This window comes from Chelonoidis abingdonii, chromosome 15 (assembly GCF_003597395.2).
Source record: "Chelonoidis abingdonii isolate Lonesome George chromosome 15, CheloAbing_2.0, whole genome shotgun sequence".
In the NCBI taxonomy this organism is placed as follows: Eukaryota; Metazoa; Chordata; order Testudines; family Testudinidae; genus Chelonoidis; species Chelonoidis abingdonii.
In genome coordinates, this window is record NC_133783.1 from 54,495,282 (window position 1) to 54,519,591 (window position 24,310).

Consider the following 24,310-nt stretch of genomic DNA (forward strand, 5'->3'; position numbering starts at 1 on the left):
AGGTTGCGGTCCACTCATATTAATGGCAAGTGGTAACTTAAATTCAATATTGTATGGTGCATCTACTGATGTTTCCCTCTTGTTGCCCCTCCTCTTTTCTTCAAAGGAAAATCTGCAGACACTAGGAACAGAAATAGAACGGCTTATTAAGCACCAGCATGAACTGGAACGGAGAATGAAGAAAGTGTAACAAACTATGGAACAGTCAGAACAAAGAAACAGGTGCTGCAGACTGTCATTCTGAAGTTTCTCCTGTAAACTGAGTGTCAACCAATGGTAGAGCCTAACCCTGCAAACTTTTAACCACACCAATTGTCCTTCTGGACATGAGAGGCTCTGTAGGATCAAGTGTGACATTTTGTTTTGCCTCAGCCATTGATGAACTTTACTATAAGCTACATTCTTAGAACTCTTCTCTGAAATTAAGGCATCCAGAGGCTTTGCAGTGTGCACTGCATGTAGAGTTCATTTCAGTGAGATTTTAATTTCTGCACTGTGCAATTAAACAGCCTGCTAATGATAAAGCTTGGAGGGATGGGGGGAGGGGCGGGGAATTGATTTGCTGTGGAACATATCCAGTGCTACTGAGCTTCCAGGGCTTTCAGAATTTTCTTCCCTACTCTATGGGTGTTTGATATATTTAAGTTGATCAAGCAATTAACATATGCATGGGAAAGAGGCTTTATAATTAACTGTTGTAAAAATAATTAAGGACATGATGCATATTTTACCATTGGACAAAAGGTTAATGGCTTCCCTGGAAGTGTAATATGAATTGACTTTGGGGGGCGCGGGGGGAGAGAAGGGGCAGGTAAACTAGCAAGAAATTAGAATGAGAAATTTCTGCTGTTGATTCTAGGCTTTTTCAGTTATCAGACTGTATCAACTCATCAAGTTTTTCATAAACTCCAGATCTCTAGACATATGAATCTGAATAACTTTGAACTCAGGTAGATTTTGTAAAATGTTTGATTTTTCAATATAAATTAACACAATTTTTAAAGTATGAGAGTTAAATTGTCCATTATTTATATATGTACTCCCTTATTCCAAGACATTCCAGTCCATTAAAAAAAAAACAACCCTCCCCCCATTATGTTTAGTCATCTTAATTGTAAGTATAGCCCAGCTAGTAAAACTGACCATAAAGGTATATTTAAATGGTGAGTTGCAATTTATTGGTGGAACTGTAGAAGCTGTACAAAAATCAGACTCAACTTTACTAATATCAATGTCTGTCAAAATGATGGAATTGTGACCATAATTTGAAATTTCAGTTGATAGCCCCACCCTTCATTCACAAAGTGATGGAGAAATAACAAGAATGGTGTCACCGTGAGGCTGAGTCACAATATTTTCTAGAGTTTAATACTAGAAAAAGGTAACTGACTGGACTGGTTCCACTCCTACAGTAAATGCATATTTTATGGAATTCATGCTCATGTAACTAAAATGCTTGAGTCAGACCAGTTCATCTTGTAAATATGTTTAGGGTTTATACTGTATTTATTAAATATTTGCACTTCCTGTTCTCATGAAAAGTATTTAGTGCACACGTACAAACACTCCACAGTTTAACATTAGTCATTTTAATTTGAAAGGCCACTTATTTAAAACCTTATTGCAGTGTTGTCCATTAATCTTTTAAATGTTTCTCATACCACTGACCTCCTACTCACTTACTTCATGTGCAAACTGAGCTCTAATCTGCAAACAGGGTAAAAGTTACCAAGGGATCTAAGTTATGTAGGTGCCTACATATTGTCAAAAGTCCCTAAGTCACTTTAGCCCTACCCATGAGTGCCTAACTTGAGCTATGAGAACAATTCTGATTGTCAGGGAGATTTATTGCTGCATGTAAAGGTAAGCAATGTATGTAAGTGGTTGTAGGATCAAGGCCTGGTCTGCTTAGAGTTCCTTATGAGTCCTGAATAACTCATCTTTACTTTTTTTTTTTTTAAATTGAGCATTTGTTTGGAAGAAGCTAAACTATTGATTTAAAACTTGGGGGAGAGCCCCAGCTGTGGTTCTCAACCTTATTACAGATTTTTTTAAATAAATTTTTCCCCCTAAGAACAAATGAGGCCAGTCCTGCAACTTTGTGATGAAAGCTTAGCCACCCTGGCTCAGGATTACCTCACCTTCATTCCTAGGAGGGGAGGTGAGTAGGAGACTTAACCTTTGAAGGAGAGAATCCTAGTTACATTGGCACAACTCCCATTGAAATCAGTGGGTGAAATTCTGGCTTCTCTTGAAGTCAGAGTGGACTAGTAAGTTTGACTGAATTAGACCCCAAAGTGTTCAGGAACAAAGGTTATGTTTCCAAATAATAGAACTTAGTTTTCATACCTACATGTACCAAATCTGTTGTCACTCTTTAAAAAAAAAAAAACTGTTTAGAATCTGAAACCAAGCTTACTCCAGGAAATAGAGAAATGGTATTTAATATTAATGTAACCTTTTAATGTGTTGTTCTGCAGCTGTTTAATGTGAACGTAGTAAAGAAATGTGATGCAGATGGGATAAGTGCAATGATATTGTGAAAATTCTTACTGCTTTATGGCATTGTGTCATTCCAGCTCTTAAATGATTTTAGAGCACCCAGTTATCCTTTTGTCTTGCTGAAAAGTGCTGCTTCCTCTCTGTTAAACACTACACATTTGCAGGATTTTTTTCCTTGGTTGTATAAAGTGTACATGACCAAGACATTCTAGTGTTCATTATATTCTAGTTAGATGTTTTGTATAGGCTTTTTGTTTAATGCCCCTATCACAGATGGAAATGACACTTCAGTATTTGTTAGCTCTTCTACATGTCTTTGCATCATGTCAAAAGTATGATGGCAGATTGTTGTAGGAATAATTTGTTGGAGTAGTTTTGCTTGACTTAACTGATGTCAGTTTTCTCATATGCAAGATGCTGCTGCAAGTTATGAGAGGCTTGTATTTTCCTCATTAATATTTGTCTGACTAATATGCTAGTGTTTTCATGGTATACAGCAAGAGTCAGAATATTTATTTGGTGGAGGGAAAAACATTTTTGTTAAACAGCCTCTTTTCTAGGGGAATAGCTTTAAATCAAAGTGAAATCCAGCCCTCTATAGAATCAGCACAAGGCCTGTGCAACAATTGTATCCACTTTCCTTGTCTGGGTAACATAAGTGTTGCAAATGCTTTGTGCTGGTCACTGCACCCTGATAAATATCAGCCAGGCTCTCAAATATGGGAGGAGAGAGTAGGGGTTTTTAAATAAAGTCAGTATATTGAACTATGGGACGTATAGTATCCCTGTAGGCTGGTGTTTTCAGAAGAAGGCACAAGCTGTTAGGTGCCCAGTGAAATTTAGTGGTACTAGGTAGTTAGCTGCCTCGAGCTCCTTCTCAAAATACCCATTTAAACCTTTAGCCAGTTGCATCTATGGGCTGAAGTAGAATTTGCAATTGTTTTTTGGTAACACACACCCACTCATCCAAGCTGATTATGGTTTCAGGTCCTAAAGAAAATCTGCTTCTGACTGCCTAACTGGTGGGCTTTCCACACAATGGAATATCCTATTTCAGATTATAAAGTCAGACTCCTGTATCTGATAGTGTATATTTGTAATTGTATACCAGACATTGGCTGTGCTTTTGCTTTAACTCCGTTTAAGTGTATGTAAGTTTAGCTTTTGTGGATAGACTTCTAAAAGCCATGGGATCTGGTTTGTGTTCCGAAAACACTTCCTGCTCTACAGTTGCTTACTGATTTTCTTTGCTTGTTGCTGGCAACACATGCTGAAAAAAGTATAACTTTTGAAACTGGTTCTGCACTGCAGTATGAATTGCTTTGTTACCTTACACCCACAACTTACTTTGGGAGCAGCAAGGCAGTTCAGATGTACAGGCCAGTTCATAAATCAATCAATGCTTTTATTCATAACTTATTTTACTATTGACACACAACTGTTTGATATTAACTATGGTAACAATAGGTGGTGCAAGAAATCCAACTTCATGCTCACCAAAAAACTGAAAATGTTGCCAAATATAAAGAATTCAGTTATGATACAAAATGATAGATATAGTTGATTCCCCCCCCCCCCCCGAAAGGGTTTTATTTACTTACCCATTCTCTGGTGAAAATGATTAATCTTCCAATATGTACATATGTGTATTGACAAGATACTCTGACTATTAATTTGATTGTTAATTTTGTAGATATGTTTCTGTATAAAATGAAGTTTTTCAAGACATGACTATACATTATGTATATAGTGTACTTTGAAATAATAAACATGCAAATGTCTGAATGGTTGTTTTCATGTGTGTCACAGCTGGGAAATACTTTGCATGAGCAATGAGGAAGACCTAAGGCCCAGATCCTCGGAAGGAGAGGCTCCTCAATTCCAATCTTTGCTTTTGTAGCATGTTCCTTTATAAGATGTGACTTGGAGTAATTTATTTTGGGGATGGAACCTATGATGTGGGTATGAGGGTTCAAGTTGTGCAGGAGAATCTAAACGTGGTTTTAAATAATCAAGTGATTTTTGGATGTTTGAGACTTGCTCATATGCCCAGAGCACAGATTTCCAATTACATCCTAATTTCTTAATTAAGAAGGTGGAGAGAGTGTATTTGGAAGGTCAGACAGTTATATGGTTACAGAAGCCTGTATTTTGTACCTCCTTGGAGCACCTCCAATATCCTTTTATGTACATGTGGCTTATTAATACCACCTCGCTGTTATAGCTACTATATTTCAGAGAGGCCATGAAATATCCCTTGCAAGGGGTAGCCTACATGCTGGGCCATGCCTAGTCCTTTTTCTCCAGAGTGGGATTGCAGATCTGCCCTAAATGGGTAACTGATGGCATGAGTTATTGAGAACAAAATTGATCAATGAACCAAAAGGACATGGAAAGAAATTACTGAATTGCCTCTACACAATTGCTGGGAGCCTAGGTAACAAAGAAGAGAATTGCTCATTGTTGAGCATAAAGTGGATTGCATTGCTATTACTGAACCTGGGGAGGATGACTGGTACAGCCACTGATTAACATTTAGTGGTATCTTATTTTTAGGCAGGATTGAGTGGGCAAAATGGGAGAAGGAGCAGCACTCTGTCAAAAATGGCATTAGCTGTTTCCAAGTCACTGACAAGTATTCAAAACCACTTTCTTCCAAGGTTAAGGATGAGCTTTCTCTTAGGACATTCAAGATGTGGTATAAGTGTCTGCTACAGACCACTGAATCATAGTTCGGAAAAGGCTGACCACCTCCTTACACATGTAATGTAACACGTATGAAAAAAATGCATGATCACAAGGGGGGGACTTGAAGTGACTTATGCTGGAGTTCTCATGCTGCCAGTACTAAAGACATTCTTGGAATTTCTAAACATAGATGACAACTTCCTAACTCAGAACAAGGTCTAATATAGAATTCCCCCATATTGGCTACAACACTTAACAGATAAAGAGGAACTGATCACCCAACTAAAAGTGAACCATAGCTTTGGTACAAGTGATCATGACTTGGTCATGCAAGCAGAATAGAGTCCAGACCAGTAATATATATTTGGTGCTTTAATAGGGCCAATTTCACAAAGCTTAAAACAATTATGAGCTAAATGAACCAGGAGGAAGTATTTAAATGTGAATGATAATTGAGAATTATCTGAGAATTTACTAAATGCCCCAAAAAGCCACAATCCCACAAATGTCATATTGGTTAAAAAACCTCACCTGGTTTAGAGGCAAAGTGAAGGCAATCAAACAAACAATTTAAAAAATAGCAAATGAAAAAGGGGAAGTTGATAGTGAATATAAATTAGAAGTTAGGAACTGCAGAAAATAGATAGGGGAAGCCAAAAGACACAAGGAGAAATCTATGGCCAGCAGAGCTGAGGAAAAGATGTGGATTTTTTGTTTTGTTTTAAACATACATGAGGAACAAAAAATCCTGACAATGGTATTGGTCCATTACTCCATGGAAATGGTAGAATTATTAATACTAATGCAGAAAAAGCAGAAGTATTCAATAACTTTCTTTTCTGTCTTTAGGGAAAAAGAAATTATATGGTTTCATCATATGGTGAAGATAACTCTTTCCATTCCACTAGAATCTTTAAGTGTAAGACAAGCTATTAAAAATTTAGACTTTAAAAGTCAGCAGGTCCAGATAAGTTGCATCTAAGAGTTTAAAAAGAACTGGCTGAGGCAGTTGCTGAACTGTTGATGCTGGTTTTCAGTAAGTCTTGGTACACTGGGGAAGTTCCAGAAGACTTGAAGAAAGTTAATCTTGTGCCAATATTTCAAAAGCGTAAAACAGGATGACTTACTGGGTAAGTATAGGCCTGCCAACCTGACAAATCAATCCCAGGCAATATAATTGAGTGGCTTATATGCGGCTTGATTAATAAAGTAGTAAAGGAGGGCAATATAATGCAAAACACAGGCTTATGGTGACTTCTGCAAGACATTTGACTTGGTGCCACATCATATTTGGATTAAAAAACTAGAAAATAAAATTAACATAGCACACATTAAAATGATTAAAAACTGGCTACATGCTAAATCTCAAAACATAAGTTGAAAATACTCATTGAGTGTCTGTTTCTAGTGAGGTCCTGTGGGAATCTGGTTTTGACCCTACACTAACATTTTTATCAATTACCTGGAAAAAAAAGTCATCACTGAAAGTCTGTGGCTGTCACAAAAATTGGCAGAACAGTAAATAATGAAGGAGACAGGTCACTGATTCACATAAGATCAGTTGGTAAATTAGGAGCAAGCAAACAAAATGGTTTTAATACCACTAAATGTAAACATGCACATCTAGGAACAAAGAACGTAGGCCATACTTACAGGATGAGGAACTATCCTGGGAAGCAGTGACTGAGAAACATTCGGGGGTAGAGGAGGCTAATCAGCTCAGCATGAGCTCCTACTGCAGCTAAAAGAGCTAATGAGATCCTGGGATGCATGAACAGGGGAATCTTGAGTAGTGGTAGAGAAAGTGTGTTACTTGTCCAGCACTAGTGGAATGATTGCTGGAAAACAATGTCCAATTTCTGCTGTATATAATTCAAGAAGGATGTTAACGTGGAGAGGGTTCAGCAAAGAGCCATGAAAAATGAGTAAAGGATTAAAAAACATGCCTTAGAGAAACTCAAAGAGCTTAATCTATTTACCTTAAAGAGAAGTTTGAGGGATGACTATATTACAGTCTAATAGGTAGCTACATGGGAACAAACATTTGATAATGGGCTTTTCACTCTAATGGAGAAAGTAGTAACACCATCCAATGGCTTGAAGTTGAAGCTAGATAAATTCAGACTGGAAATTAAATGGTGAGTAATTAATCCCTGGGAGAATTTACCCAGGGTCATGGAGGATTCTCCATCACTGAATTTTTAAAATTAAGATTGGATGTTTCTCTAAAAGATATGATCTAGGAATTATTTGGGGGAAGTTTATGGCCTGTAGTATACAGGAGGTCAGACTAGATGATCAAAATGGTCCTTCTGGCCTTAGAATCTATGAATCTACCATGGTGATGAGGCTTCATTTCCTGGGGCAACAGCTGAAACTGAGTAATTACTCAAATTATACAATAGAGACTATTGTACCAAGAGAAATCGGACCTAACAATACCCAAATCTGTTCCTAAGTGGTCAGAACAAAAATTCAGAATTTGTCCAAATATGAACCTGGACAACTAGTATCTAGGATTATAAAACTGAATAAAAAATGGGGATGAGTTGGCATATATTTAACTGCTTGTCTGTCTAGAAATGTAGTGGTCAGATTAAATGCTACAGTGCCAATAGTTTCTAATTAACCATTGTTACAGAAGCTGAGAGACTGGGCCTGGTAAATCTTGTTACTGTAAGTAGAACTTGCTATTGCACTGCATAAACAAAAGATGGCAGTACATCATTGTGATTGTACACTGGAGATACACTTGCACAAACAGTAAAACTGATTTCAGAATTGTGCACATTCTGTACTGTACTTAAACTTTTGGAAACTAGAATCAGATTTTTTCCCATCCTATAACTGTCAGTAGATCTGATCTACATAGAGCTTTTGTATTATTCTGACTATAGCGTTGTAGCCATGTTAGTCCCAGGATATTAGAGAGACCAATGAAAGTTGGTCCAATAAAAGGCATTCCACTTTGTCTCTTTTTTATTATATTCAGCTCCAATAACTGGGCCTTACCCTTAAAATATCTTTTCCTCCAATACAAAACTTGAAAATCCAATATTCACTAACATGGGCCAGATCAATTGCTGCTGCCAGATTACTACAAGAACAGCACCTTAACAGATCAGCTGCTTTTATAAGTACAAGCCATACCTGCACCACTGGAGCAGTAGCAAACTGGGTTCCATTTTGCTTCATTTCTCAATCAAAATGGTCAACTAAGGGCTGGATTCTGCCAGCAGATCTGCATGAATTGATTCCATTATAGGATGGGGGCTTGAGTTTTTGAAGTATGTTTATTAAGGATAAGTGAGCTCAGATTCTCTCCCTCCTGAAGCGATAGCAGGAAATGACAGAAAGGTCCATTTCTATTCCCATTGGAATTAATGGCAAACGCCAACTGGTTTCAATAGGAACAGGATAAGGATCTGAAGGAGGAGAACATTTTCTTACTGTCAGTTGTACAGACTAGCTCAGTCTAGCTTTGTTCTTTTTGCCTCTTACATCCCCTCCACCTGTACGAAGGAAACCGCACAAGCCATGCTGCCAAAGTATTCCATATGTGGATTCATTTTTCCACTAACCTCCTAGAATGTTCTGGACTTTGTAGAATCTTGTGGAACCTTCCAGACTTTCTATAAATACAGATTCAGAATCCTATCATGCAAATTTATCATCTTATATGACAGCTATAAATCATTCTACACATGCAATTTAAAAATAAGTTTAACAAATGAAGTAGGACTCCAAAGAAGTTCTTTGCCTGCGGCACCATTTGGTCTAAGGCCGGCCCTGACAGTAGCAGCCTAACTGAGCAGGGAAGGCTATTTTCTAGTACTAATCCTAGCTCTGCCACCTGCTATGCAATGTTTGGCAAGTAATATCTCACCTCTGTTCTACACATGGGGAGAGGGGGCAAAGACACATTCGTGCTTTAAAGGGCTATTGTAAGGCTGTGTTTTTAAAGGGCTTTAAAGGTGTAAAGCAGTAGATAAGTACTAAGTCTTAAACTAAGCCAATCTGATATTAAATTATTGGGAATAAATATGGAACGTATTGGAAATCCACACAGTTACTTTTCTGGCTAGAACCACATTCCAATGGCGCCCAGCCCAGGGGGGCTGGAAAGCTCTAGACTTTATCTTTTCCTGGTTTTCAGAGGTTTGTCACAGAGGTAGAGTCAGGGCCAGCTCCAGCTTTTTTGCCACCCCAAGTGGTGGGTGGGGGAGGGAAAAGAAAGAAAAAAAAAAACCCAATTGAGTTTGGTATATCTCCTATTTAAAAAAAAAAACCAATCTCCTAGAACTGGAAGGGACCTTGAAAGGTCATTGAGTCCAGCCCCCTGCCTTCAATAGCAGGACCAAGTACTGATTTTTGCCCCAGCTCCCCAAGTGGCCGCCTCAAGGATTGAATTCACAACCCTGGGCTTAGCAGGCCAATGCTCAAACCACTGAGCTATCCCTCCCCTGCTGCCAACTTACCACCGAAGAGGAACAGAGGGACTGAAGGACCCGCTGCCAAATTGCCACTGAAGACCCGGACATGCTGCCCCAGCAATGGACAGAATGCTGCCCCTCTCTATTGGCTGCTCCAGGCAGCTGCTTCCTTCACTAGTGCCTGGAGCCAGCCCTGGGTAGAGTGTTTTTGAAAAGTAAAACAAAAACAAACCAAAAAAGATGGACCTGTGCTGTAAGACTTTTGCATGCATAAATGGATAACCGTTTTACCAGAGCATCTCTGAACAAGTTCTTCTCAGCTGATGTGTAAATATGACATACGTCTTTCAATATGTTTATGAATGTTCGGGTCTGCTGGGTGCTACATAATTGGGAAGTCTTAATTGAGCAAGGTAGTTTAAACACGTTAATATTCCTATTTAAATCAATGGGGCTATCACGTGCTTATAGCTAGGCACATGCTTAAGTACCTTCCTGACTCAGGGTTGTACCTGGAAAACTTGATTTGTTGTGGTCTGAAGGCACATGAATTATTTAATGACATTCCGGTGTACTGTATTCCTGGGACTTATTTTTTAAAGCAAGGAAAAAATCGTTACATGATTAGAACTAGCTAAAGAAGAAAATTCTAAACTAAATTTCATTCTTAATTTACCACTATCGACAAGAGGTTAGCCAGGCACAGTGGTTGGAGCGGATAGCTCAGGGGACTGATAATGGAATACAGAACCTTTCCCCTCCAGCTCACTTTTGATTTTAACCCTGGCCAGTAACTGGTTATCTGAAGTTGTTCCCTTTAGACAGCTCTTCACTAGCTTGTTTGTATTAAGCTGTCAGTCTCATCTCATTCTATTCATTAGAATTACTGAAAAAAGAACAAACAAAACCACCACATCACTATCAAAATTGGTACTAAAATTACCCCTAGTAGATGGTTTTTGGAAAGGACTTAAAGGATTGAATCAGTATGAAGAATAATGATATTCAGACCTGACCTGTCACACAAAGTAATTAAAAAGAAAGTGACTCGTTTTCTTGTAAAAATCTGTAAGACAAGCCAGGAGAAATTTCTCTCAACTCTCCTATGCAGAGTGGAACTGGAGTGGTTTTGTATCAAAATGAGCCCAAATCTAAGCAACCAGTTTAAAGGCGAGACGTGTAGACTGATCCATACTTCAGTGACTCTGGATCTAATTGGCAGTGGGCAGAGTACTTAGGAATTTGGTGACAGTGATAGTTGCAAGCCCTCTTGTTTTAGCCCGCACTATCACAGCACCTTTCTAACCTGGGTCACAGCCCCTGGGCAGTGGAAACACTCACTGAAGTCAAACAAGTTTTGCATATGTAAGGACTGGAGGCATGGACGGCTGGTCAAAGGCCATGGCAGACTAAGCCTCCCCTGACCCAAGCTGTGGCTCTGCTCATGTTCCCCTGGGAGGCCTCTACCCTGAAGCTAGCAGGGGTTCAGCTCAAGCCGGTGGCCTGGCGCTTGGGTCAGCCAGCAGCCAGGCTGGCGCTGGCTTGGCTAGGGCAGGCAAGCCAGCCGGGGCTCTTTTGGCCATGGGGGCTTGGCCTAGCCTTCCCGATGGAAGGGTTCACCTGCTGCCCATAACTAGAGAATTCAGGCCCTGGTGGGTTCTTTGGGGGCCAAGCCAACAGGGACAGACAACTAGAGATGAACTTGGAGAAACCATACACTTAGGGAGTTGTGTGGCTAAATCCTAAAGCCTTGGTCTGAGGGACACAGAAGGAAGTGCTACCAAGCACACAATAGCTGCAATTTTGCCCTACACGCCAAGGAAGGCGAGATCACCAGCTTCACTACCCCGGGCTTTCCCAACAGCCCGTACCTGAACAATGCTCGTTGCATTTGGGTCCTGAGGGCCGACGCTGACTCTATCAGCCTTACTTTCAAGACTTTTGATGTGGAACGCTACAGCGAAGGGAACGACTTCATCAGGGTCTACAACTCCTTGAGCCCCGTGGAACCTCACACCCTTGTGACGCTGTGCGGCAGTTACCCTCCATCCTACAACCTGACCTTCCTGTCCTCCCAGAACGTCATGCTGATCACCAATGCTGAGGGGCGGAATCCTGGCTTCAAGGCAGAGTTCTTCCAGCTCCCGAAGGCTAAAACCTGCAGCAAGACTTTGTCCTTTCAAAGTGGAACCTTCACCACCCCTTACTACCCGGCCCACTATCCGCCCAACATGGATTGTGTCTGGGACATAGAGGTCCCCTCTACAAAGAACGTGAAGGTGCATTTCAACCCGTTCTACGTATTGGAACCTGGTGTCCCGGTCAGTTCCTGCACCAAGGATTATGTGGAGATCAGCAATACCAAGTACTGTGGCGAGCGCTCCCAGTTTGTGGTGGTAAGTAACAATAAAATCACAGTCCGGTTCCATTCAGACCAGTCGTACACAGACACTGTCTTCTCGGCAGAGTTCCTGTCTTACGATTCCAGTGACCCCTGTCCTGGCAAGTTCATCTGCAACACTGGCCGTTGCATTGATAAAGTCATGCGCTGCGACGGCTGGATGGACTGCACGGATGGCAGCGACGAGCGCTCCTGCAATTGCACCAAGGAGCAGTTCAGGTGTAATAACGGCTGGTGCAAGCCACACTTCTGGCTCTGCAATGGTGTGAATGATTGTGGGGACAACAGCGATGAGCTGCAGTGCAAATGCCCAGATAAGAACTTCAAGTGCAGCAATGGGAAATGCATTCCTGAAACCCAGAAGTGTGACGGCAAGGACGACTGCAGGGACAGGAGTGACGAGGGCACCTGCAGCAGAGTGATGTCCGTCTCCTGCAAGGATTACACCTACAAGTGCCGCAACAGCGTGTGCCTGAGCAAGACCAACCCGGAGTGCGATGGGACAAAGGATTGTGCTGATAACTCGGATGAGGAGAGCTGTAACTGTGGGATCCGCTCTTACAGCAAGACGACCCGGATCGTCGGCGGGCAGGACTCTGAAGTGGGCGAGTGGCCGTGGCAGGTCAGTCTGCACGTGAAAGGCCAGGGGCACGTCTGTGGAGCCTTGTTGATATCAGACAAATGGCTGGTTTCAGCAGCACATTGCTTCTAAGACCAGGGGAAAAATCAGTTATTCGGACCCCAAGGAGTGGACGGCCTTTCCAGGGCTTCATGACCAGAGTAACCGGAACAACAAGATGGTGCAAGAGCGAAGCATCAAGAGCATCACCAACACCCAATTCAACGACTTCACCTACGACTACGACATCGCTGTGCAGGTGCTTGGGGCAACACATGCATCTGACGAAGTGGTATTCACCCACAAAAGCTCATGCTCCAAAACATCTGTTAGTCTATAAGGTGCCACAGGATTCTCTGCTGCGAGCACACAAAGCTCTTAAATAAGAAAGCATGGGTAAAAATAGGCTAGCTGAATTGGTTTTTGACAAAATGGAGATAGACCTTCCAACCACTTCCTGGAAAAATTATAACATTCACCTTAAACTGAGTTTTCCTTGTTTCTTCTGGGATAACTGAAGCTTGCAGGACCAAGGGGTGATGAATTGGTAATTATGCCAGTAAGCAAGGCTACCAGATTACATTTTTATGAGAGGATGTGAAACAATTTCCATTTCTCAGGTTCTCATTTTTGTTTTCCAAGCCTGCTCTCTCAGTGAAGCACCATTCAGTTGTGCAAGATGGATTATGTCTAGTTTATTTGCTTGAAAAAGAAGAACGAACTCCTGTACGGACTGTACTGTTCATTTTCTGATACAATTATTCATGGTATTATGGTGGAGATCACGTGACTCCCAGCAAGCATCTCTCACCTCCGGGCAATTACAAATCTCATTGAAGCAGATGGGTGAGCTAGGTAAAACCAGGGAACAATGACATGCTCCTTTGTTTTGGCTATCAAACAGTGGAAGCCACCATCCAAGGCCTAGACTATACGAAAGGCTTGGGTATTGGCTAAGCCATGCAGGCAGAGGGGTTTTCTTGGGGACAGATAAACACAGGGGCTGGGGGATTAGTTGGTGGAGCTGCATGTCTGTATTAGAAGGAAGCCGTAAGCTAGCAAACAGTGAGAAAAACTACTGGTAGTATATCGTTGAGAGGTAGCTCAAAGTGTTTTCTGCAAATTGCTGGTTGGAAGGACAGGTTTGGACGGTGAGCGAGGAACCTGCCTCCTATTTGATCCTACTGTGTTCCAGGAAATAGGACTTGGCACATTCTTTGTAAATAAACAGGATTGCACCAATCTTTTTTTGTTCTTTCAGAAGTTCACAGCTGACCATTGACTTAATATAGCTTTGAAACTTTTCTATGCAGAAGAAAAATGCTGCTTTAACCATCTTACTTTAAATGAAACAAGCACAGAAACTGTTTCCTTAGCTTGTCAAATCTTTTTTTAAACTTTCCCTTTTAATTTTTTAGTACTGTAGTTTGTGTTCAGTACCGCACTGTATTTGCTTTTTCTTTTTGGTCTCTGCTGCGGTCTGATTGCATACTTCTGGTTCTAAATGAGGTGGTGGTTGACTGGTCAGTTTGTAACTTGTAGGTTCTACTGTATCAGATCTGACAAGATGAACTAATTTGAGATATGTAGTAGAGGTGAGAGATGCACAAGCTCAAACAATGCTCAGAGAGCCCTCAGTAATTCTACTGGGAGCTGTAAACACATACAAAGCTAGTGGAACGCTAATCCATCCGAATGAAGACCATGAGTGGAGCAGACACAGATGATTTCCTGAATAGCAGAGAAAGCAGGATAATAAAAAGAGGAAAATATAATCAAAAAACTTTTGAGGAAAAGAAAGTGCACAAATACAAAACAGAGGAAGGAAACAAAACCTGAGTCCCCCTATAGATATGTGGAGAAAGTCATAATGGGAAGGGCACCATATATGTAATAATGGTGGGGTCATATGTAATAATGGTGGCAAGGAAAAGAGATATGTCTAGGCTTGCAGACAATAAAAGCAAAGAGGCAGGGAAATAAATCTAAATTTCAATAAAACCAAATGAAATTACTGCTCTCTAGTCCAAGGCACATTTCAACAAAGCATTTAAAAGCATGTGTTTAGTCCCATGGATGTCAGTGGGACTCCTCACATGCTGAGTGCTTTGCTGAATTGTCTCACCCCACGTCATTTGTTTTACTGCAGTACTGTATTCTGTGGGGTAGGCTTGGAGGGGATGGCACAAAGGCCTCCGAGACCTGTTTCATAGAATCATAGATTAGAGTTGGTGGAGACCCAGGGCCAGCTCCACATACCAGCAAAAGAGCAGGTGCTTGGGGCAGCAAATGGGGAGGGGCGGCACATCTGGGTCTTCAGCGGCAAGTCCCTCTCACAGTGAACGACCCGCCACTGAATTGCTGCCGAGGAATGAAGCGGTGCAGTTGAGCTCCTGCCGAAGTGCCACTGATCGTGGTTCTCCCTCCCCCCGACTTCGCTGCTTGGGGTAGCAAAAAAACCTCAGCCAGCCCTGCAGAGACCTCAGGAGTCATCTAGTTCAACCCCCTACCCAAAGCAGGACCAGCTCCGACTAAATCATCCCAGCCAGGCAGGGCCGGTGCAACCTATTAAGCAACCTAGGGCGCTAGGATTTGGGGGGCAGCATTTTCTTCGGCAGCGACCACGGCAGCCGGATCTTCGGCCGGCTGGATCTTCGGCTGCCCGGGTCACCGCCAGCATTTAGGCGGAGGGAGCTGGGACACGGGGGAGGGGGGGGCTGCCTGCAGCAAGTAAGGGTAGGGGGCGGCATGCAGGGGAACTCCCTGTCCCAGCTCACCTCTGCTCCGCCTCCTCCCCAAGCATGCTGTTACCGCTTCATTTCTCCCACCTCCCAGGCTTGCAGCGCCTAAGCTGATTGGCGCTGCAAGCCTAGGAGGTGGGAGAAGTGAAGTGGCCACGATGTGCTTGGGGAGGAGGTGGAGCAGGGGTGAGCTGGCATGCGAGGGGGGGTGCCTCAGGGCAGAGGGGAGCTGCTGCAGGGGGGGCACCACCACAGGGGGGTGCCCAAGGGCAGAGGGGTGGGGGACTGGGGAGGGTGCAAGGTGGAAGTTTCGCCTAGGGCACGAAACATCCGTGCACCAGCCCTGCAGCCAGGGCTTTGTCAAGCTGGGCCTTAAAAAACCTCTACAGATGGGAGGTTTCACCACTTCCCTAGGTAACCCATTCTAGTGCTTCACCACCTTCCTAGTGAAATTGTGTTTGCTAATATCCAACCTAGACCTCCCCCATTGCAACTTGAGACCATTGCTTCTTGTTCTGTCATCTGCCACCACTGAGAACAGCCTAGTTCCATCCTCTTTGGAACCCTTCCAGTGTTAATCCCTGATTACTAGACCCGCTCTCTCACCTGTTGCTGCAGAGTGGAGGCCCTTGCTATCTGGTTCTCCTGGATAGAAAGTATTTCATGAGTAAGTGCCTTCTTTTTGGCATCCTCTTGTTTTCTTCTTTGCCACGAGGGTGGTGGTAGAAGGGACTCTTCCCAGGCATTATTTTTACTGTGCTCTTTGCAAAGGGGGTGGCTGTTAGGATTATTATTAATAAATTTAGTGGGAGGAAGTGACCCCCACAGGTTAAGGTTGGGAGGAGGAGGATCTCATTCTTTCCCCAGACCCAAGCCTAGGCAGTTGCGCCTACTTTCCTCTGATGTAACATTGGTTACAAGCCACACCCAGAGGTGGAGGAGAAACCAGACCCTTGTAGGGCTGGTTTACACTGGGAACTTACATTGGCATATCTACATGTGTCAAGGGTGTGAAAAATCCACACCCTGGCAGACCTAACCCCCGGAATAAACAGTAGTAGGTTGATAGAAGGATTCTGTCAACCTAGCTACCATCTCTCGGAGAGATGGATTACCAGTGCTGACGGGAGAACCCCCTGCTGTAGGCCTGTTTGAGGCTATACTGAAGCACTACAGTATTGCTGTAGTTAGTGTTACGTGTAGATATACCCTAAATCTACTTTATAGGCTCAGGATCCCCTCTGCCTGACAGAGGCTCCTGCTAGATGAAACAGCTGCCACCTCTTCCATGGGATACACAGAAAATATTACACTGTAACTTTTGTATCTACTACTTCAGTTCTTAGCATTCAGAATGTTAACATACAAGAACCCAGAGAGAGAGAGACAGACTAGAGACCACCTTCCTCCAGGAAACCCCCTCCCCTTCTCTCCTACCCCACACACTTAAAGGATAGCTAGTCCTCAATAAACCACGGCAGATAGATTTGGCATGAGATGTTCTTGGAATCGAGGGCCAGGCTATTAGCCAGGACATAGTGAAGGAGATGAATAAATATCATTTTTCTCTTTTAGTGGATTGATCTCTAAGGAGCATCCTGCCTGTCTCCAAATGCAGTTCATACAGCAGATGTTTTGCCAACAATTAAACTAAAGGCTCAGTCCCTTGAAGTGGACTATTTACAATCTCACAGCATGGATGAAAAAGCAGAGCTGATGGAAAAGTTTGGTGGGAAACTGTTCCCTCCAAAAAAATGGCAGTTTCATCAAAACAGACATTTCACAGTGTCAATTTTGACAAAAATTATGGGGAAAAAAAAACAACAACATTGAAACAAATAGACCTTCATTTTGGCAATGTTGAAGTGTTTCAACTTCGCTATTAAAAACATTAATGCAGGCTGGATAAAAGTTATTTTTTTGAAATTTTAACCTTGAAAATCCAATTTTAAGCCATTCCTTTAAAAAAATATTTAGAATTATGACAATTTATGTTAAGTCCTAAACCAGTGGCTCTCAAACTTGTGTTGGTGACCCCTTTCACACAGCAAACCTCTGAGTGTGACCCCCATCCTCCACTCAAATTAAAAACACTTAAATGTTTAACACTAACAAATGCTGCAGGTGAAGCAGGCTTGGGGGTGGATGCTGACAGCTTGTGATCCCCCCACATAATAACCTCGCGATCCTCTGAGGGTCATGACCCTCAGTTTGAGAACGTGTGTGTGTGTGTAATAAAAATAAAATTCAGACAATTCATGTTTGCTGTCAAAGTTTCCAAGAAAAAGTCAAACCACTGAACTGGTGGAAGTCACTGGCTGAGCACCTGGAACAAGAGTTTGTTGAAGTGTTAAACCAGCTTTGGACAGCAGTAGCTTCTTTTGCAGCTGCAGAGAGACAGAGAGAGGGGTTCTCTTCATTTCAGTTTATTCAACTAGTTCAACTAGAGAAACCAGTTGGAAGATGAAAGAGCAGGACAGCTTGTTTTTCCTCTTCCCATCTATGAATAAAAAGTTACTGGAGACTCTTATGAGCTGGGTGAAACCTTGTTATGGGCTGAGTTGGATGTGTTAATAAAAGGGTGAGTTCACACTTAAGTGTAAGCAAAATACACTTCCTCCCATAAGAGAGAAGGGATGTGTGAAGCCACCCTGGAGCTTTTGGTTGGCTTATTTTAGCCAAGTGCGTGTGTGCACCCATGAGGGGTGAAAGGTTACACAGAAACGGAGAACAGACAAGAGTGGGGAGAGCCAAGAAAGTCAAACAGGAGCCTGTGAGCACAGTGACCCTGGTCTCCTAGTGGCTAAAGAGGCTTGGGACTATAAATTAAGAAACTTGTAATTTCTTTTGTGTTCAGAGAGATGGGACTTTGTACATGCCTTGGATTGCACCACAGAAAATACCAGTCCCCATCAATTTCCACTTCCAGCTGGAACATCCCCATGGTCAAAAAAAGGTAAATAATATCTATTAGTTCTCAAGTCTTGAATGACACAAGCCCAAATCCCAAAAGGTTCTTCAGATTAAATCAGCTTTGTGAATGCCAACCAGTGGAAATGTAGGTGCTTAGGGATTCAATTAACTAAACAGAGTGAAAGCTTCCATTGATTAATAAATCAATTTGCAGTACAGAACAAACAGACATAGTGTATCCTCCTGGTTAGGAAGGACCAAATTATATCAATGAGTCAACCTTTCTGTAGGAAAACAGCTAAAAAAGGCAAAAAATGGAAAACAAGATTTAAAAAAAAAAAAAAAAAAAAAAAAAAAAAAAACAATTTAAAATCAAGGCTTCCTGATTTAAATCATGATTAGACAGTGATTTAAAAATCAAACTCTCCTGATACTGTAATGTTTATTATAAATGTTTAATGTTAAAACACATTTACCTTATTAAAACAAAGTAATTTGAAGAGATTTCTTTGAATTTTCATTTTGTGGGAAGTCTCAGATTTTAATTCTGATTTAAATAAAAAACAAAAAATTTCAGGATGTTTAAATTTGAGTGACAGATTCCTGCTTCTGGCCAGCTCTAATAAACAGGACTATGGCTTTGTCTACACACAAGTTGCACTGGTTTAACTAAAGTCAGTTAGAGAAGAGGGTTTGTTGAACTGGTGCAAGCCCATTTGGACCCACCGACATCAGCTGAAAAATTGGTTATGTTGGTTTACCTTACCCCTGGAAGCTTACCAATGTAAGTAGGTGTATACCTATTGGAGCATGCACAGAAGGACTTGCATCACTTTAAGTTGGTTTAAAAACCACACTCTTTTGTTAAGCCAGTGCAACCTTGTGAGCAGTCAGACACCAGGAAGTCACTAAACAGCTGTTAGCATAACTGATTGCTAAGGAAGGGATCAGACACCATGCCCTTCAAAAATAAAATTAAGTAGTATGCTTCACCAAGCATTTTAACACCCTTGGATGAGTGACACTGTGCATAAGATTTTTTGGGAGCTGCACAACAGGTGAGTTAGAAATACAGCCTGAGACAAACAGACTCAAATGGATTTTCTGATCTTTTGCCTCCTGCTCTTTCTGGGATGGGGAAATTAGCTGTGTCACAGCTATGCTTCACTACTGAAAGATGCTATGTGGTCAAGCCAAAAGCCTTGTTGGGCATTGGCGAACTGTTGATTCAGTTCCACAAACACAGCTGAAATTATGGGCACAGACCCATCCTCCTGTCTTACTAAAAAGACAGACAATAAAAATGTGGTGTTCATCCATTTCAACAGGGGGAGCATTTTATCTAAGCTCTTTGTTAACTCAAGTATCCCAGTATCTGCCAATTAATGACATTCTTTCCCTTTTGCTTCATGAGTCTCTTAAGGTTTAATTCATGTGACATGCTACACTGCCTGATAACGCAGAGAAGGAAATGCATGCACACAAAAACCACCAAATCTCATGGAACAGTATCCCTGATGATGCCACAGCACAACTGGCTGCTGAGCTCTGTGCTTTTATCCTCACACACAGCTATTTCAAATTTGATGACAATATATATCTCCAGATCAGTGGCACTGCTATGGGCACCCGCATGGCCCCACAATATGCCAATATTTTTATGGCCGACCTGGAACAACGCTTCCTCAGCTCTCGTCTGCTCACGCCCCTTCTCTACCTATGCTACATTGATGACCTCTTCATCTGGACCCAGGGAAGGAGACACTGGAAATTCCACCACGATTTCAACCGTTTCCACCCACCATCAACTTCAGCCTGGACCAATCTACATGGGAGGTCCACTTCCTAGACACCACGGTGCAAATAAGTGATGGTCACATTACCACCCTATACCGAAACCTACCGACCGCTATGCCTCCTTCATGCCTCCAGCTTCCATCCCGGGCACATCACATGATCCATTGTCTACAGCCAAGCACTGAGGTAACGCCGTATCTGCTCTAACCCTCAACAGAGACCAACACCTACAAAAACTCCACCAAGTTCTCAAAACTAAAATACCTGCACGAGGAAATAAGGAAACAGATCAACAGAGTCAGACGTGTACCCAGAAGCCTCCTACTGCAAGACAAACCCAAGAAAAAACCAACAGACTCCATTGGCCATCACATACAGTCCCAGCTAAAACCCCTCCAACACATCAGGGATCTACAAGCCGTCCTGGACAATAACCCCACACTTTCACAGCCTTGGGTAGCAGGTCAGTCCTCGCCCACAGAAAACTTGCCAACCTGAAACATATCCTCCCAGTAACTACACACCGCACCATAGTAACTCTAGCTCAGGAACCATCCAGCAACAAACTCGATTCCAACTCTGCCCACATATCTACCCAGCGACCCATCACAGGACCTAACCAGTCAGCCACACCTCACTGGTTCATTCACCTGCACGTCCACTATGTAATATAGCCATCATATGCCAGCAATGCCCCTGGCTATGTACATCGGCCAAACTGGACAGTTTCTACGGAAAGGATAAAGATAAAAAATCAGATATCAGGAATGGCAATATACAAAAACCTGTAGGAGAGCACTTCAACCTCCCTGGCCACACTATAGCAGACCTTAAGGTGGCCATCCTGCAGCAAAAAAACTTCAGGACCAGACTTCAAAGAGAAACTGCTGAGCATCAGTTCATCTGCAAATTTGACACCATCAGCTCAGGATTAAACAAAGACTGTGAATGGCTTGCCAGCTACAGAACTAGTTTCTCCTCCCTTGGGTTTTCACACCTCAACTGCTAGAACAGGGCCTCATCCTCCCTGATTGAACTAACCTCATTATCTCTAGCTTGCTTGCATATATACACACACACCTCTGCCCCTGGAAATTGCCATTACATGCATCTGACAAAGTGGTATTCACCCACGAAAGCTCATGCTCCAAAATGTCTGTTAGTCTATAAGGTGCCACAGGATTCTTTGCTGCTTTAACCAAATCTCAGTTCCTCTTAAATGCAAAGCAATCCCACTGCGGACAGCGTTACTCAAGCTCAAGCAGAAGAATTATCTCCCACTTATCCAGCACTTCACAAATCATTTTGACAGATATTGAAAAACTGTTTTCAGAGTAGTTATCAGTGGTTCACATTCATGCTGGAAGGAGATAACAAGTGGGGTCCCATAGGGACCAGTTCTGGTCTGGTTCTGTTCAATATCTTCATCAATGATTTAGATATAGCATAGAGAGTACTTCTAAAGTTTGCGAACGATACCAAGCTGGGAGGGGTTGCAAGCGCTTTGGAGGATAGGATTAAAAATTCAAAATGATCTGTACAAACTGGAGAAATGGTCTGAAGTAAAAAGGATGACAGTCAATACGGACAAATGCAAAGTACTCCACTTAGGAATGAACAATCAGTTGCACACATACAAAATGGGAAATGACTGCTTAGGAAGGAGCACTGCAGAAAGGGATCTGGGGGTCACGGTGGACCACAAGATAAATATGAGTCAACAGTTTAACACTGTCAAAAAAAAGCAAATATTCTGGGATGTATTAGGAGTGTTGTAAGCAAGACAGGAGAAGTAATTCTTCTGCTCTACTCTGCACTGATTAGACCTCCACTGGAGTATTGTGTCCTGTTCTGGGCGCCACATTTCAGAAAATATGGACAACTGGAGAGAGTCCAGAGAAGAGCAGCAAAAAATTAAAGGTCTAGAAAATATGTCCTATGAGGGAAGAAAATTGGGTTTCTTTAGTCTCAAAAAGAGAAGACTGAGAGGGGACATAACAGTTTTCAAGTACGTAAAAAGTTGTTATAAGGAGGATGGAGAAAAATTGTTTCACCTCTGAGGATAGGACAAGAAGCAATGGGCTTAAATTGCAGCAAGGGAGGTTTAGGTTGGACATTAGGAACAACTTTCTAATGGTCAAGGTGTTAAGCACTGGAATAAACTGCCTAGGAAGGTTGTGGAATCTCCATCACTGAAGATTTAAGAGCAGGTTAGACAAACACCTGTCAGGGATGGTCTAGATAATACTTAGTCCTGCCATGAGTGCAGAGGACTGGAGTAGATGACCTCTTGAGATCCCTTCCAATCCTATTAATCTATGATATTGAGCCATCGCTCAATACCCCAGAGAGACAGTCATCCTAATTTGAAAGAGGAGGACACAGAGGTACCTATGACAAATTGTTCAAGGTTACATGGTGGGGAGTGGGGAGGAGAGTCTGTGGCAGACCTGAGGTCTTCTGCCTCCCATAGCCCTGTGCTTTGGTTACCAGGCTGCCCTTTCCTTTGCGTGTATTCTAGAACTAATAGAGTTGACCTCAACAGAAGGATGATTGGCCAAGATTTTCAAATGCAGGTGTTTAAAATTAGGCTAAATCCCTTGGGTAAGTCGTTTCACTGCCCTGAGTTTCCCCCAATCTGTAAAATGGGGATATTTACCTCTTGAGATCTATGGATAAAGAGTGCTAGTTCTTATATAGCAAGTCACCAGGACTTACTGAGTGCTCAGCACTGTTGAAAGTCTAGGCACCTAAATAAATGGCCTAACAAGAACATAAAGCCTAACTTTCATTTCCCAGTTTTGAGTCTTGGCCCTTAACTCAGGAATTCTTCATTTATGCACACAAGGAAACAGCTGGAAGCATTTTGGAAGCATTTTGACCTTAAATGATGTTCTGGGAATCAACTTGTCATGCTCAGTTTACTCAAACGCTATGGACACAAAACAAAAAACAAACAAACAAACAAAAAAAAACAACACCCCAAGCATGGTACATAGGGGATGTGTCAGGTATTATACAATAGGAAGTCTTAGACATATCTAGATGCAATTAACATATTAGCAATGTTGAACCATATATAAACATTTTCTTCAGCAAAGGGATACCGGCAGCTGAATTTGATGCCTGTGAGAGGTCTTCTCTCCATCAACAGATCAAGCAAAGCCCATGACCCAGCAGTTTAAACTCCCCCCACAGTAACCCAAACACACACTAGTGAGGATTTTGAAACTGAAAATATGAAGTGTTCACCCTCTGGTACCAGGATCTACTTTGATCAAGGCGCTGAAAACCACAATTATGTGTGTACGGAGCACACAATCCTGTTGAAAGTCAACGCTAGAGCTTTCATGGGAGGGAGATCAAGACCTCTAATATTCAGTGCTCTATGAATTCCCAGCACACACTGTTGCAGCACACACAGTTGCTCACTGTAAGCCAGAGGAGAGTCTTTGGAACCACCAAAGAGGAGGCTGACTCCAGTGTTCCATTGAGGAACTTGGAGGGAATGTGCCCAGGGCGAAATAGTAAGTTCCGTTTTTAGATTGATGTACTCGGGGCACCTGCATGTGCTGTACAGTGCTGAGAATGCTGCCAACATGCAAAAAGTAATAAAACAATTCACCTACCAGGTGGGCTCACTCCTGTCACTTCAAATGCAGAAAGGTCTCTTCCTCAGACCTATTCACGCTGTGGGTACTCAAATTCCAATAAGCCTCCATGGGAGTTGGAACACTCCAGGGATTTAGGATCAGGCCCCAAGTTGAACCTGGTTAACTAAGGAACAGCCAAGCAAGATGGCTGAAGACAACGGTTCTAGTGAAGTGTCTTGCTACATATGCAGAATGGTGGTACTTTGTAGACAAACCTAACTTAAATCCACTCAGTTATGGAAAGTTTCCATTCTGGAAAAGCTACTTTAGTCTAAAAGTTGCCAGATGGACACCTACTCTAAAATAAAAGCCTTTCTTCATTTTTAACGTAATCCACTTCCAAAGTGAAATCTGAAAAAGGCACTCAGACTACACAGCTATTTTTAGCCCTGCAGCAAGAGCCCTAGTTAGTTGACCCAGGCTCTGAAACTGGCTGCCACAGGTGGGATTTGTTTTTGCTGTGTAGACACTTTTCAGCACTGATCACAATAGAGATAATTCAATTATTCAGGGAATTTGCAGTGGGACATATTTACTATTAAATAAAGACTAATTCAGAAATG

The 24,310-nt window shown here is 42.2% G+C and overlaps 2 protein-coding genes across 7 annotated transcripts in view; both read left to right on the forward strand.

Moving 5' to 3' along the window:
• CCDC186 (coiled-coil domain containing 186) overlaps window positions 1-4,287 on the forward strand; it is a 55,308-nt gene extending 51,021 nt beyond the window's left edge. For all 6 annotated transcript variants that reach the window (XM_032775160.2, XM_032775162.2, XM_032775159.2 and 3 more), the window contains one exon: window positions 107-4,287. In XM_032775160.2, coding sequence (XP_032631051.1) covers window positions 107-190 — 84 coding nt within the window. In that variant the 3' untranslated portion in view covers window positions 191-4,287. The remainder of the gene's footprint in view (window positions 1-106) is intronic.
• LOC116821753 (suppressor of tumorigenicity 14 protein-like) lies at window positions 2,080-13,925 on the forward strand. The gene is given in 6 exon segments (XM_075072681.1): window positions 2,080-2,161; window positions 5,059-5,200; window positions 6,040-6,109; window positions 11,372-12,750; window positions 12,752-12,935; window positions 13,905-13,925. Coding segments are annotated over 6 exon segments (1,878 nt in total).
• The last annotated feature ends 10,385 nt before the right edge of the window (window positions 13,926-24,310 follow it).